Raw genomic sequence first — 16,545 nt, forward strand, 5'->3', positions numbered from 1 at the left:
AGACTTAATCCAGTTACAGGGGAAGATGTCTGGTGGAGGATGCCTCTTTCTAGGTTCTTAGTAAGAAATAAGAGTACCTGTTTGCATTAGATATAAAAGTTCAGGATATATAATTAACCTTTTTGCCATTAATTTTATGACTTGTGCAAAGGCTGTTTGAGATTTGAATTAAGCCGCTACAGCTTCCCCTCACGGGACTGACCTTATACCACTGTCTCTGTTTGTTTGCAATAGTACTGCACTCTTTTACACAGAACAAAGCCAAAATAAATGCTTAGTTTCAGGGCATATGCAGAGTTCCAGTTGAAGTGATATTCTTGGTAATGTGCCACTACCAGCTTCCATGTTTCTGCAACGTCTTCATTGTGTGCTAATCGTATTAAATATCACGCCAGTACTTGCTGTATTGGTAAATGATTTTAAAGCTAAAGCTGTCAAACACTTATTTGTGTGCTGGTTATGATGGAAGATTCAATGTTTGTGTCCCTAAGTAACCTCAGGTTTTCCATATTTATTCTGAAGTAAAAATTAAGGTGGAGCTTCTATCTCTTTCTCCCCCTCCCTCCTAACATAGCTGAGAAGGCCATATTCCCACGGCAGCATGCCTAAAGGAAAAACTGTTTTGCACAGCATCACACAGGTATTCTGAAAGTTTTGTGTAAATCACAAAACTTTTGTCTCTTAAGAAAGGTCAAGGGGTTAGGAGTGGCTGTTAAAGGCCACATGCTTCCATTTCCCCCATAATTCAAGGGCTGCCTGAAAGGTAACTGCAAGATGGCCACAGAGACTGTGGATCTCTGTTGTGTTGTTCACTCTGAACCGTTGCATCATTCCTCTATTGTTTTCCTACTGTATAAACAGCCAGGCTGCTGGAAAGCTGTGGAACTCGAATCTAAGGCCCTGTATGTAAACATGCAGTATTGTTACTGTTTTTCAGTTTACAGTAAACACAGTGCTGTGATACGGTGTAGGGGATATTCAGTATTCCTGCCCTCAGATAATACGTAGATAAAATATCTGTTGAGTAGATTCAGAGGTGTTTCCCAACTATGATCACTCTCCTCTCTACTTCCCCAAGTGTATATTAGCATGGCAGCACCTGTGCTGTGGAACTCCCTGCCTCTTGACATTAGGCAGGTGCGTTTACTGTTTTAGACAGCTGTTGAAAACATTTCTGTTCTAGTAAGCCTATCCAGACACATGCTTTAGTTTACATTTGTTTCATTTTTTATTGTGCTTTGTTTTTAATGATAGCTTTTTCATGTTTGTTTTTATTGGTTTCTTCATTTTAATCATCCGTTATATATAACATAATCTGCACACTGCTTGGACTTTTTTTTAGGAAGCAGTTTATATTTCCCCGCTAAATAATAATTAAAAAAAATAGTAAATGATTATTTAAAAATGTTAATACATTGAATGCCACCAATTATCTGCATCCAAAAGTATATATGAAGCACTACCTATCCATGCATTGTTCCCTGTCTCTTAAAATGAAGCAATAATGTCCTATAATTAAATCAAAGTAATAATGACCTTATTGTGTGGAAGCTTCAAGGTTAGGTAGGCGGGCTGTGCACCTAAAAATGTTTTCTTTTGTCACCTTCCTCCTTCAGATACTGATTTGGGGGAATCTTTAGATAAAATACCCTGTGCCACTCCCCACCTGAGAGCACACACCACCTTCTTATAACCTTTTCCCACTGCCTATTTGTTTGCCTCCTTCTCTTGAGACCAATCCACAGCGCATCCCAGAGAGATGACAAGTTGTAAACCATGAATTTGTCACTATTCCTTCTTTTTGCTCTGTTCACTTACTCAATCATTTGTTTAGGGGGAGTAGGTAAACAGGCAACAGCAAGAGCCGGAAACTCCAGATATTGGAAGTGGGCCCAGGCTATGGGTATCATTAGATGCCAGATGATGCCAGCTCTGTAATGCCTGCCTTGGTGCTAATCATTGTTATTAGTGCCCTTTGCAGCCTTTGTCTTTGCTTGTTGCTTGAATTTTGACGTTGCCCAGGGCACTGCTGAAATTTGAGACCCCGAGGTCTGCCACTGTGGCCAGCCATTATGTAAACATAACATTACAATATTGCATTATGTATGAAAAATGTTAGAAATTTTAAAACACACAACGAAGGCTAAGCAATGTGGTTCCCTCCTGATGTTGTTTAACTACAGCACCCATCAGCCCAGCCAGTAAGGCTAATGATAAGGACGATGGGAGTTGCAGTTCAAAAACATATCAAGGATACCCCATTGACTAGCCTTGCTTTAAAATACAGTTGGTCCAACATAAACATTTTTTTAAACAGTCCAATAAAAGCACATAAAAGGCATTTGGGAGTGGAGTTTTTAGCCATTTTAAATCCTAAGCAGAAGGGTCAACTATACCTCTGTTGGGAGTTCAACAGAGTAGGGGTGCCACTCCCGAAAAAGCCCTGTCCTAGTGCCTGCCCGTCTAATCAATCTTAAAGGCAGATTACTTGACCAGGGCCTTCGATGCTGAACTTGGGACATAAGCAGTTACAGATAGCCTGGCCGTAAGCCATTTAGGACTTTTTAACGATCAAGACTCATGCTTTGAAATGGACCTGGGAACACACTAGTTACCAGTTCAACTGATACAGAATTGTTCCAATGTGTTCAGAACGCTTAGCGCCTGATATAAATTTTTACATTAAGTGGCTGGGAAGTATGATGACCAAACCCTCTGCAATCGCCACTTGATTTTAAACCCTAAGACTTCACATTCTCTGTATTGTTCAGGAAAGACTGTGTGTTCAGTTGGCTGCCTGCCCAAACCTTCTGGTGGGAAAGTCACCTATGAAACAAAAATCTGGTTCTGACAGGTTCTGGGTGACACAAACACGCAGGATCTGTGTGGTGCTGCTACTGAAGCAACCCAACCCACAACATAAGTCAGTGAGCCCTTGTTGCACAGCAGTCAGTAAGTCCTCTCCAGGTGCATTTGTCAACCATTGATTTGCAGACAGAGGTCTGAGGTCTTCTGCTGCCACTTGTGATTCTTCAAAATGCCAACCCTCCTTTCTTGCAAGAGATGCACACATGATGGTGAAGAGGAGATGCCGCTAGCTGAAGATCAGCCAGATTTGATTGAGTCTCTTGATCCCAGATGCAACAGCAGCAGCAGAAGCTGCTCAGGAAGGGCGAATTTCCTCCAAGAGAAAGAAAGGGAACGCCTATCTGTCCACGAGAGTCTGGATTATTTGCCTTCCCACAGCAGTGTTTACAAGAAGTGGCTGCAGGGACAAAACTACAGGTAATAAACAACCTGCTTGTTGTACACACTGGATATTAGCACTGAATTAGTAACACCGAGTTGGAACCCTATTTGAAATTCACACGAAAGGGAAAATAAGCAATGGGAGTTGTAAGGGAGTTTGGAGTCGAGGATGCACACCTTACGATTTGTGCAACTTTCTCTCACTCCAGCATAAGGGATTTGCCTACTTCAATAGGCCTTTGTAGAACAGGCATGAAGAGGGCATGGCTACTATGCTGGGACCCCTGTTTTAAGAAATCCAGCAGGAGTTGGGATATTGGAGTTCAGGGATGCGTGCCAGCACCTGTGCACCCCCTTACCCCTCTTTTCTTCCCAGGAGGTTGAAAGGGAAGCAAATAGAAATAACAGGAACCCAGTTTACAGAGGGCTTGGAGGTGTGTTCTGCTGCCACACTATCCAGTGTAGTTAGGCAGGTAATTAGTTATTGGTTTTAGCATCATTTTGTGTTAAATGGTAAGCTGTATTGCTTTAAAATGTGGTGAGGCCTTCTACAAATGGGACTACCTCTGTTCAGCCCTGGACTTCTGCTCCAAAGACCTGTTCCAATGGCATGGCTGATACCACCAGAGTTACAGTGCAGCAGGAAGGCAGTACATGTGTGCAGCCTGTGATTTTTTTTCTTTATTAAAAAGTCCATGGGTATATAGAAATGATACCTTTGGGTCTGGGTTTTGCTGCTATATACCAGTTAGCATGAGGTCAGCTGCTTCTGTCTTAGAGTGAGTTATATAATTAATGCTCAATTGTCTACATTAGGATTTTCTGACAAAACACATGTTTGTTCTTGCTTTGATTTAAACTTTATGAGAGTCAGTGATATCAAATACCAGCAGTTCCATAATAGAAATGGCTTAGGAATAAATATTTCTCATTAGCTTCAGGCTTGATGCAACAAACTTTGTAGTGATCAGCTTTAGCTATTGCGGTTTCTTTGGGCAAAGATATCCAAACCGATCAAACTAAAGTTTGTCGGTCTGGTTTCATGTTGCTTAACTTCTCCCAACTCCTTTATCACACTGATTAAGAAAACATTTTCTATAATTAAGTGTGCTGTTCACTCAAAGCAAAGTATTTTTAAAATCTGACCACACACTTACCTCTCTTGTTCAAATCAATGACATGCAGATGTACCAAAATATGGGTGGTGGTGGGGAACATGCCCTAATTTTCCTCAGCTTGTACAATAATTTATGTAAGAGTCAGATAATTTAAACCTGCATTTTTCTTAGTCCCCAACATGATGACCAGCAGAGACAAAAGAATGGGTCAAATATATTTCAAATGGACATGGTGAAAAATATCATTTTGTAGCTTAAGTATTAAAAGCACATCAAGAACACCTGGACTTTCTACCTGTTCCTAGAAAGATAATTGAAGTGAGTTGCAGGCTATGAAATGGTTCTGTCTTCACTTGGCTCACTCCACTTGCACATGGAGGATTCCGCCCCCCCCCAAGCTTTCACAGGTTAAACATATTTTCCTTTATTTCCTCTTTGTGCATATGACTGTAAAGTATTATTATGGTACATCGAATGATAAACTTAAACCAAAGTGTTTTGGTGCCACCTATTGGGAACAGTGAAGAGTGCACTCAGATGTTTGGGGGGGAAATGCTCTGTTAGGGACCAATGAGGGAACTGCCACATTCTGAAGAGATGCAAAACACAGGAAACTCTGCTGCCAGGTTAGAGCAATTTCCAAATCCACAGTAGGGCAAGACCTTCATTTGTACCAATCTGAATGCCACAAAATACAGCAGGGAGGGAAAAGGTACCAGGAACATCCTAAGCATGTCTTCTTAGGAGCAGTTTATAAAAACATAAAACTTGGTAATACACAGTATTGCTGCAAAAGTGAAGGTTACACATCTATAATTGTTATAAGAAAGAAAGTCCACTGTGACCAGGAAAGGTTGCAGTCTACAGTGGATGGATTGATTACAGACTGAGTTTCTTGCTCTTGCTGCAGACTCTGTTTCTTTAGAGAATAACTAGGTCTGGGATTCTTGGAAATGTTAAATAGACCCAATTTCCAGTGGGAAGTGGATCCTTGGATCTATTGTTACATTCTTGCATCAGAGCAGTCATAAGAGACATCACACCTGCTTATTTTAGCTATTAAGGCAGCTGTAGCGAATAATCAGAAGAGCTAAACTGAGCATATTTGTTACCAGTAAACGATATCTTGAAAGTTTATGCTTGTAATTCTCAACTGTTGTGTCTGGATTAAATTATGAAAATTAAGTCAATTTGCTCTTGTTGCAGTTTGTTTTGCAGAACCTAAGATTTGGATCAGGGACAATTCAAAGGGCCAAGTTAGGGATGTAGGCAATACTTGCCTACTTGCCTAGGGATATGGACTAGAGGCTTGGGGAAGAAAGAACAAGGCATGTTGGTGGAACAAAGAAGTCTCAATCTCTCACTTCTGAGTCATTAGTTAAAGAAAATAATGGCTGGAAAGACATGAACACCTTTCAATCACAATTCTTCTGAGAGATTCTCAGAAGAAACTGACAGCTCTTCTTCTCAAAAACTGAGATTCCATGATAACTGTTTAGCATTTTAGACACATTACCAAAAGGCTACTTATTAACATTCTGAGGTTACTGCAACTGATACCAATTCTGCTTTTACTTTTATTTTTTAGAATGGACTGGGATCGATGGTTAGTGATGGGCATCATTGGAATAATAGTAGGAACAGTGGGTTTCCTGATCCATCAAATAATTGATTATCTCATCAAACTGAAATGGGAACTAGTGAAGAACTACATTCAGGTAACATGGCAGAAAATAATAATCTCTCTGTTCAAATTGCTTTGGGGGAAGTAATAAAGTCCAAGTAAGATTTTGTTACCTGATATTGGCATCATGCCACCTCTGTCCCTGATGACCTCTGTTTCTACAGACACTGAATGACATACTCGGGTAAAGTGTGCATAACAATGCACAGATTTCTGAAAGTAACATACAAATAATCTTCATTAGGGGAGACTGCTTTGCAATAAAAATTATATTAGTGAAGACTGAATGCAAATTGTGTATATTAAGAGAAATTTGCACTAAAATGCTGATGAATTATATATATTATAATATTTATATTATATGTATTTATAGTATATATATTTGTAGGGTTTTTAAAAAACCCTATGAATTGCTGCAAAAATGTGGAGAACAGAATTTAAGATTGGAAACATAAGGAACCAAGGTAATTGAAATTGACAAATTCATAAACCCCCACTTAGGAAGAACAGTTTTTGATAAAGCTAAGCTAACCTGAACTTGGTCATAGCATGGGAGCCCTTTGAAAGCCACAATGAACTATGACCCTGGCTACCCACATGTCTTACTTTTAGGTTGCCCAGAGGCATCTGGTTGTGGGAAACAGGCTGCTGGATGCGATAGACCTTTGGTCTAATCCACAATCACCTTTTATTATTGCTTGGACATAACTGTAACAATTAAATAAAGCATTGTGAAAGGGAGGCTTGAAGAGTGTTGGAGTCTAGAATCACGCTGTAGTGGACTCACCCTGCTAATTGCCCCCAATTAAATATAGCGGACTGACCGCACAATACACCAATTAAACAAATTTCTACAATTTATCACAGGTTATCTTGTGTGAGGGAAAACTTAGTGATTTAGACTCTCAAGCAGGAGTTCATCAAATAAGAAAAGTTTTATTTACAAAAAGAGGTTGGTGAAACCAAGTTGGGTCAGGAGATGCGTTCTTTCAGGTAGAAGTTAACTTATTAGTTAAACGAAATATAAAGATGTCACAGGCTTAAACACAGAAGTCTATGCCCAGCTTTTCTTAAACTTCAGTTGCTAAAAATCAGTTGTTATGCTTCAGGTAGATGTTCAGGTTTCTAGAACTGGTGGTAAAATGCTTAACTCAGTTTCTGTTCCTTTACTTAGCTATGACAGGTGTTACAGTTAAATATTTTTGACACAGCACAGCTTCCTTCACAGATTAATATTTTGGTTCATGAGTGAGGGGCACTTTTAGTCAGTTACCCACTCTTTTAGCAATCCCACACCTGAGGCATTCTAATTAGTATAACAGACCCAGGGGATCACCTCACTCCTTGTTACTGGCTTGGAAGTCTTCTGTATCTAGAAGAACTATCCCCTCCTGGCTATATTGAGGCCCAGGTAGTCTGTATTCCCACAGCTGCTACCTTCCCTGGCTCAGACTCAGTCCTTCACTTAACTCCAGTTAGCTGTATTCTGTCCCAAGACACTTAACACGGTCTTACTTTCTAAGCTACAACGGCGCTTAGATATTAGCTATAGATATTTTCCTCAGAATAGATGTTAAACACAAATTTGAACCAACTCTCTCAGACAAACCCTATCCTAATCACTGTCTCCCATCTCAAATTAAGCCCTATCTAAAACAAAAAACAAAAAAAACACCAACTCCCTCAGAAACTGCTCCTTTTATTCTCCCTCCCAAAGTGCTGCCCCACACCACCTCTGACTAGCTGTCTTGGTAGCCATTTGGAGAGAGGTTCCAGCACTCTGGCAGGATTCTGAGGGACTGCATCACCAGTCTCTGGTCTGGCTCTGCTGCCTGTCACACATGCCATATTTACATCATACATATTACACTCTTATATCACTTTATATCAATTTGTGCTTCTCACAAAGGATCACAGGAACTGTAGTTTAAGGATGCTACAGGTTGTTAGGTGACCCCCTCAATGAGCTACAATTCCCAGCACCCTTTCAAAAGTACAGTTCCCAGAGTTCTTAGGTGGCAGCCATTATTGTTATGGTGTAGATATGACAAATAATAACATGTTAAAGAATGAAGCCACAAAGTAGATTTACATTTTTATTTGTTGTAAAAATGGGAATAACAACTGCCATGAATGCACCACACAGGGGTGCAGTATATATTAACTATAGTCCCATGGTTGGAGCAAAGACCCCAAGTCAGTTTTTAAACACTACACCAGTGGCGTAGCGTGGGGGGTGCCAGGGGGGCCGGCCGCACCGGGCGCAACATGGGCGGGGGGCGCACTCGCACTAGCAGCTCTCTGCCCCTACTAAAATCCACGGGTTAGGGAGCCCGCGCTCGCTCGGCTTGGCGAGGAGGTCGCGGAAAGGGGAGAGCGAAGCCTTCTGCCGCGGGCAAAAAAAGGAGAGGAAGCTGGGCGGGCGGGCGGGCTGGCTGGCTGGCTGGCGGGGGTCTGGCTGCGCCTGCTGCTGCCGTTGCCGCTGCTGCCGGGGCTTTGACAGCTTGGCGAAGCGGAGGGAGAGGAGCTTTATGGTAATTGCGGCTCTCTCTCCACTGGCCGCCTGGGTAGTGAGCCGAGCCGAGCAGGGAGTCTGGCGAGGGGGCGGGAAGAGACTTTTCCACCTCGCCTGGTCAAAAAGGAGAGCGGAGTCTCCTCAGGGCGCCCTCAGGCAGGGCAGGGCAAGGCAAGCAGAGCGAGGAGGAGAGAGAGGAGAAGGGGGGGGGGAAGCAGCCAGGAAACGCTGCGGTGTGGAGGAGGAATCAATTAAAGAGAGAAAGCGAAAAGCCTTGGAGAAAGGGAAAAAAAAGGAAAGAAAAGAGGCAGCTCCAGGAGAGTGCGGGGGAAAGAGAAGCCTCGCTGCTGCTGCTTGGGAGAGTAAATTACTGTACTTGCCTTGCCCCGGGTTAGGGGGCGCAAATTAATTGCCTTGCCCCGGGTTAGGGGGCGCAAATTACTTGCCTTGCCCCGGGTGCTGATAACCCACGCTACGCCGCTGCACTACACTACTCCAATTTTGTGTTCTCCAAGAGAGACTCCAAGAGAACTGCTACTTTCTTAGATAGGCAACCGAAATAACAGAAATTGTCAGTGGATTTAATAATGGTTCCCTCAGTGTTTATAGCTGATGTGACAGGCCCAATACTGGGCCTGTGGTACACACACAGCTTAGTTTCTATTTTCTTTAGATTGAGGTCCATAATAAATTGGTATTCTGGCTGCTTGAGCAGTCTGTACAGGATGCGCATCTTGTTGAGTCTGTTGACAATAAGAACGCAGTTGTCAACAGAGAGGACATCAAGGTTCAGTCAGTTCATCTGGTCTTATTTTAATGTGGCAGAGGTTAACAGCATCACCATTAAGGTGAAAACAAATGGAGACTAACCATTATACTTAAGACTGCATCTAGCACAGCATGGAAGGATCTAAGAAGGAATAACCGTAGAGGGCATCTCCTTATAGTACCAGTTGCAACATCTTCTTCCATGGGCGTAGCCAAGATTTTTGCTGGGGGGAAAGGCTTTTGTTGGGGGGGGGCAGAACCTCAGATTTGTATTGATTTGTATTGATTTAGGGGGGGGGAGCTGCTCCCCTTGCCCCCCCAACTACACCCGTGCCTTCACCTCTTTGTTATACATGCTCTTGTTGGCATCTGTCTGCCTTGAGAGACAATGGAGGAATGTGCCTTTGAGGTTGAGGTCAAGCTGTTGTAAGGTTGCAGCTCCTGCTGTAGCTGTAGAGACTGATGTAGGAGAGACATGTTTTGTTGCAGCTGGGGCATAATAGCCAGTTGTCAACTGTCTTTGATACACTCAGTTGTCTTTGTCTGAGATTTCAGGCTCAGAGCAACCGAAGAATAGAAGGTAGGCAACAAAATTGGGAAGAGGCCTTTGACAAAATCTTGACATTACAAGTCACATGTAAGCAAACTTCAGGTAATCAGAGGAGAAGATTCCAATATAAATTATGTCTATCCCTTTAGTTTGCAAAGAGGTTGACCCAAATTGCATGTATCTGGTCTTCCTGGATGACTGCAGAGTAAACACATGTTTGCAATTTACCGTCAAAGATCTGACCTGAGGCCAAGACAGGAAATCTGTGGTAGCTTGCTGAGCCATTTAAATTTGGGAAACAAAAACAGCATCTTTGACTTACAGGCACAAGAGAATCCAATCTCAACAAAATGACTTTTTTTCTTGCAAATTTGTGGGAGTCAATTTACTTGCAAAGGGCAGTGGAGACAACATGATTCTGGCTAACCCAAACATAAACAGTTCAAAATGGAATGGGATGACAGTCAGACAAAATTGGTGGAATGGAAGGCATATTTTATAACTTTCTATAATAATTCTATAAGGTATTCTCTAAGAAAACTGCACAGCCTTTGTTAATTGGATATTGGGATATATGGGTAGTTATGGTATTATTCAGGAGGAGCATTTTGATTAGCATTTGCCTTGAGAAAGATGAGGGTGCAAAATCTTAAAATAATTAATAGTCAAATTACATTTTAAGTAATATTAAAATAAAGTTTGTTCTAAATAGGAAACCACACACAATCCTATATGCCCAACAGTAAATTCCATTGATTTGAATCAGAATTTTTCCTAGGCAAACAATTAGAATTGTAACCTCAGCTAGGCATGCAGTAAAAGGGATTTCTTGAAAATAAAGTAAGTTGTATTTACCAGTATGTCAAGTGACACTAAAAGTGGCTTTTTGTCTTTAATCCTTTAAAATAAATGTGAATATAGTTAAGTAATATGCAATATATGCTATGGTTGCCATATTTCAAGAAGTAAAGATCTGGATACCCTCAAAGTTGTTGAGGAAAACTGAAGATCCAGGACAAACTGCTGCCTGGATATTCCCCCCGGACGTCCCTTCTGCCTTTGAAATCCCGGTAATGTCCGGGAAATCCTGGACGTATGGCAGCCCTAATATATGTGACATGGGATCTTGCTATTTTCAGCTCAGGCAATACTCCCTGTTTAATGGCTATTTCATTCAAGTGATCAATTTCAAATATTGTAAAACAGAGAGCATAAATCCACATGATGACTTCCTTCTATGAACATGTGCTCTTTAAAGACATGTATTCAGCTAAGTGTACTCAGAGCAGACCCATTGAAATTAATGGACCTAGCTTAGTCATGCTCATTCTTTTCAATAGGTCTGCTCTACATAAAACTTAGTTGAATACCATCCTTGGATTGGTTGCTTGAATGATATTTTTACCAAGAGCTGTAATAGCTGGTGAGGTGGTTTGGTAGCTGAAACTGCTGGCATCTGCTATATGACAATTGTATGTGTGTGTTGGAGGGGGGTCCTGTCCACATATTTTAGCAATGGGAGATGTTGATGGGGGCAGATGGTGCTGTACTCATCACTGTGCAAACAGGATGCTGGACAAGATGGGCAATCGGTCTGATCCTTAAGGCTCTTACGTTCTTCTAATATGTGGATTGACAATGTATTTGTTTGGCAAATGAATATCCTACCATATTATGCAATTTTTCTACTAATAACTATTTATTTTGTAAAACTGGCAGAAAGGCAACTTTCATATGACCTGGTTATACATACTTGGAATTGGACTGGCTATGATCATTGTATCCTCAGGACTGGTTGTGGTAAGTACTGAACACCTGCTTCTTGCTCAGCTTTTAAAATATCAGGGTATGATATGTTTGCCTGGGTGGAATGTGTCTCGTGATAATGCTTGTTGCTTGCCTATGTGGAAGATAGAAAAGGTGTGTGTTTTGTGTGTGTAGAAACTAGCCTAGTGTAGAAGGTAAAATTCATATTAACTTTTCTGTCCAATTTCCCCCCTGGTCCCACCTACCCCTAGCATGTGGCCCCTGGAAGGTTGCCTCAGGCTGAAAAAGTTCTTACACTACTGATTTAGGCATGTTTACCTGATAATCCAGGACATAGGTGGTGCTGTGGTCTAAACCACAGAGCCTAGGGCTTGCCAATCAGAAGGTCGGTGGTTTGAATCCCCGTGACGGGGTGAGCTCCTGTTGCTCAGTCCCAGCTCCTGCCCACCTAGCAGTTCGAAAGCACATCAAAGTGCAAGTAGATAAATAGGTACCACTCCGGCGGGAAGGTAAATGGCGTTTCCGTGCACTGCTCTGGTTCGTCAGAAGCGGATTAGTCATGCTGGCCACATGACCTGGAAGCTGTACGCTGCCTCCCTCGGCTAATAAAGCGAGATTAGCGCCACAACCCCAGAGTCGTCCATGACTGGACCTAACGGTCAAGGGTCCCTTTACCTTTTTACCTGATAATCCTGTCGACTGATGAATCATGACTGGATATTGGATAACATTTGATTTGAGCTGTGCTATGTAAGGTTTTGTGGCTGCTACAATAATATTGCCTTTTCCTTTTCCCAGTTCTTTTGCCCAACAGGTGCACCAAGTGGATTACCGGAAGTCATAGGTTTTCTGAACGGAGCTTCTATTCAGCACATTTTTAATATCAGAACTTTTGTGGGAACTTTTGTCTCTTGTGTTCTGGCTGTGGCATCTGGGCTCTTCTGTGGACCAGAAGGTCCCATGATTCACTTGGGGTGAGAAATCAATATTTTAAAAGTTACAGTTTTTAAAGAAAATAGGGATAGGGAGAATGGAATGGAGGATATTGGGAAAAGGCATTAGATGACTGGCACCCTGAATAAGCACACTTCCTACTGCAATATTTTGTTGCATGCCCACTCATATATGTAAAACACATAGATAAAATCTTAAGAGTATAATCCATAATATAAAGAAGGAATTTAATTTATCATTGCTATTATATTAAAATTATTAGTCGCTTTTTCTTGCCGAGCAACTCAAAGCAACTTGCAGCCAACTAGTTTTGCATGCCTTCTGCCATCTGGTGATTTGATTTCTTTAATCTGAAACTTTGTAAATCAGCAAATTAAATATACCATTAATTTTTCACAATACTTTCCCCAGTGCAATAATAGGATATGGATTGAGCCAGTCCAGGCCAAAGATCCTTGGAATGAATCTCCCCTCCTTCACCAGATTTTGGAACTCAGCTGACAAGTAAGAGACCTTATCAAATAAGTATGCAATAGTTAACTAAAAAGGGTTACTGGCTGCCTTAATTTAGGTAACATGTAAAAGTAACAATAGAAACATGTAACTGTAATGGTGTCTTCAGTGGAAACATAGAGTTGCGTACCCGGTGCTATCAAACAGTGCAATGGGACTTTACATTCTTCTCTGCCATTTGGCAGTCTCCACATATTTGGGGAGAGTCTGAGGGCTGCAGGAGGAAAGAATAGAAGCAGAAGTTTGCTTGTGCAGTGTTGGATTCAGCTCATAAGGGCTATATTGCTGAAGAATTGTATAGACGCTTTCTTTAGGAGAAACAAGGGTCCGTTTTGGATGCAAAAATCCAGACAGCTTTCCTCCTAAATCATGCCTCCACAGCAGCAAATAAACAGCAGTTCACAGTGCAATGTATATGTGTTTACCTGGAAGTAAGACAAAAGGTGGTCATTGGGGCTTAATGCTGTGTGGTGTGAGTGTGGAGCAGAATCCACATCCACATGTGTTTGTCTTGACTGGTGAAGCTTGATTGGTGAAACCTGGTTATGTTGCACTTTTGAGCACCATCATTATGAAGCATACAGCTGCCAAATAGAATATGGTAAAGCTGTTATGTTGAATGCATAGAATAAATGAGGTTTAAGGCTGCCTGGCGTGCTCTGGTCCATGGAGTCACGAAGAGTCAGACACGACTAAACGACTAAACAACAACAAAGGCTGCTCATCTGATTTTTAATTGCCTTCTCATATAGGTTTCAATAGTGGCTTACTCGGTTATAGAGAATGAACAAAACAGAACTTTCAGGTCAAAATGGTCAGGGGATTTTTAAATGGATGTTGCTCACATGAAATGACTTCATGCAATGTGACATGGAGAATGCTACTTTTGTATAAAATAACATATTTTCAAGATACTTGGATGTGATAAATCACCAGATCTTGCAGTATGGACATGAATCACAAACACTTTATCTTCTATTTGTGAAATGCTGGCATTTGCAAATCCATGGGGTGCCCTGTAAGATCTTACTTTAAACAGGATCTATTATACCAGTGTTATTGTTCATGTCAAGCCTGCATTTGGAAAGCTTTGAATGATCAAGTTCCATAGCCTTAAAACAGTGGATTATAAAAATATGTAAATAAAACATGTGCCTTTGACCATACTGTTTGTTGTATCTCCAAACAAAAAGCCATTACAAACTATCTGTGGCTCAAGGATAACCAGACAGCCCAAATAAACATGATACATTTTGCTTTTTAACTTGCCTCAACAATTAGTGAAATAACTTAGAGATGTGTTTGTTAAGCTGTTACTTATGGAAGAAATTTGCCCCGTGACCAATGGCACAGATTTCTGAAGTATTTTTGCATGTTCATTAAAATCCCCATGGCAGTTTGAATCCACCTGATACGGGTCACAACCAAATACATTGGCCCTTGAGGTCTATCTAGTAAGAGAGGGCTTGGGTTAATTCAGTTTGACAAGAGTTGGCTAGATTGCTGTTGCATAGCTTGCTATGGGCACTTCCAGATGACCTGTTCATCCTGATTCGTTTGCAGGGAGATAGGACAATGTTGGCTGCTCAGAGAGCATTTACCAGTAGTGGCTGGTGAGGCAGTAGTTGTAGGGTACCCAACACAGCAGGTTTCTGAGAAGCAGAGGAGCAGGTATGAGGAGCTTGGCATGGTGCAGCGCATGGTGGCAGAGCCAACCCAACACTCCTGCCTGTATGCACCACACTGACCTCCCTTAATTGGGATCCTTCCCATCTCTATACACAGCAGCAACCTGGTGGGTTGGGAAGCCAGGAGAGCAACAGACCCCCCCCCACTAGTGCCTTACCAGCTGCTACTGGTATTCAGTCTGATTTGCTTGCAGGAAGGTCAGTTGACATTGCAAGTATTAGCCTCTACTTTCCGGTACCTTTCCCAATCACTTTCCTCATCACAAAAGTCTGAACTTTTGGAGAAGTGGATTTGTTTCACAAGCCCTCCTAATCAAAAATAGTTGTGAGACTTGAATTTGTTGCTGCGGGATTGAATCCCACCTGAAAATAGCAACAGTCTGTAAGTGCCATATGCACCATTCAAAAGCAGGCATCATTCTGACTTTATTTTGCTCCGAGAAAATATGTAAAATTGGCACTTATTTCAAGCTCACGACAAAGTAATTAATTATGCATGCTGTTTTGTGAACTAAACATGAAGAAACAAAATTTTAAAAATCCTTCCAGTAGCACCTTAGAGACCAACTACCTTTGTTATTGGTATGAGCTGAATCTGAAGAAGTGTGCATGCACATGAAAGCTCATACCAATAACAAACTTAGTTGGTCTCTAAGGTGCTACTGGAAGGAATTTTTTTATTTTGTTTCGACTACGGCAGACCAACACGGCTACCTACCTGTAACTAAAGATGAAGAGTATATCTTACTTATCTAAAGTAATGGGATTATCCTGAAACTCTATTCTCTCCTCTCCCCCCACCCCATACTCCTCTTTGTTACAGGAGGAATTTTGTTACGGCTGGTGCTGGAGCAGGGATTGCCTCTGTGTTCCATGCTCCAGTGGGTGGACTTCTATTCACACTGGAGGAGGTGGCCTCTTTCTGGGATATCAAGCTGGCCTGGCAAACGTTCTTCTGCTGCATGACGGCTGCCTTCACCACAGATCTCATCTCCTCTTCTCTCTGTGGGTTTGTCTACAGGGGCCAATTTGGATTTTTCAAAGCAGAGATGAGGATTTTATTTTGGGTAGGTACTACATCCACACTAAATTAAGCCTAGGCCCTACATGTGTATTTCGCTGTGCCTGTTTATTTAAAATATTCATATTCCACTTCACCCTATGTTCAAGGTTGCTTATGCTATGAGGAAAAGCTGCCACATTGGGGGCTTTTTATAGTTTAGAGGAAAGGTGAATAAGAGGTGATAGACATGTATAAATTTATGTGTGACCTGGAAAAAGTGGATGGAAGAAAAGCTTCCCTTCCCATAACACTAGAACTCATAGTCATCCAATGAAGCTGAATGTTGGAGGATTCATGCAGGCAAAAGAAAGTACTTCTCCATGCAGAACATAGTTCAGGGGTAGGCAACCTAAGACCCGTGGGCCGGATGCGGCCCAATCGCCTTCTCAATCCAGCCCGCGGACGGTTCGGGAATCAGGATGTTTTTACCTGAGTGGAATGTGTCCTTTTATTTAAAATGCACCTCTGGGTTATTTGTGGGGCATAGGAATTTGTTCATTTTTTCCTTCAAAATATAGTCTGGCTCACCACATGGTCTGAGAGTTGGTGAACCAGCCCACGGCTGAAAAAGACTGCTGACCCCTGACATAGTTAAACAGAAGAATTTGCTCCCATAGGAGGCAGCAGCAATCCCCAACTTGGATGGCTCTGAAAGTAGATTAGACAAATTCATGGA

General features: G+C 41.8%; 1 protein-coding gene across 1 annotated transcript in view; it reads left to right on the forward strand.

The window, feature by feature from the left end:
* Nucleotides 1-5,905: 5,905 nt before the first annotated feature.
* Nucleotides 5,906-16,545, forward strand: part of LOC308593237 (chloride channel protein D-like) — a 63,452-nt gene continuing 52,812 nt past the window's right edge. The window contains exons 1-5 of the mRNA XM_081205350.1: nucleotides 5,906-6,085; nucleotides 11,604-11,684; nucleotides 12,450-12,625; nucleotides 13,017-13,109; nucleotides 15,630-15,873. Coding sequence (XP_081061476.1) covers nucleotides 5,957-6,085; nucleotides 11,604-11,684; nucleotides 12,450-12,625; nucleotides 13,017-13,109; nucleotides 15,630-15,873 — 723 coding nt within the window. The 5' untranslated portion in view covers nucleotides 5,906-5,956. The remainder of the gene's footprint in view (nucleotides 6,086-11,603; nucleotides 11,685-12,449; nucleotides 12,626-13,016; nucleotides 13,110-15,629; nucleotides 15,874-16,545) is intronic.

The sequence above is a fragment of the Podarcis bocagei genome (genome assembly GCF_964188305.1).
Source record: "Podarcis bocagei genome assembly, chromosome: 8".
Lineage (NCBI taxonomy): Eukaryota > Metazoa > Chordata > Lepidosauria > Squamata > Lacertidae > Podarcis > Podarcis bocagei.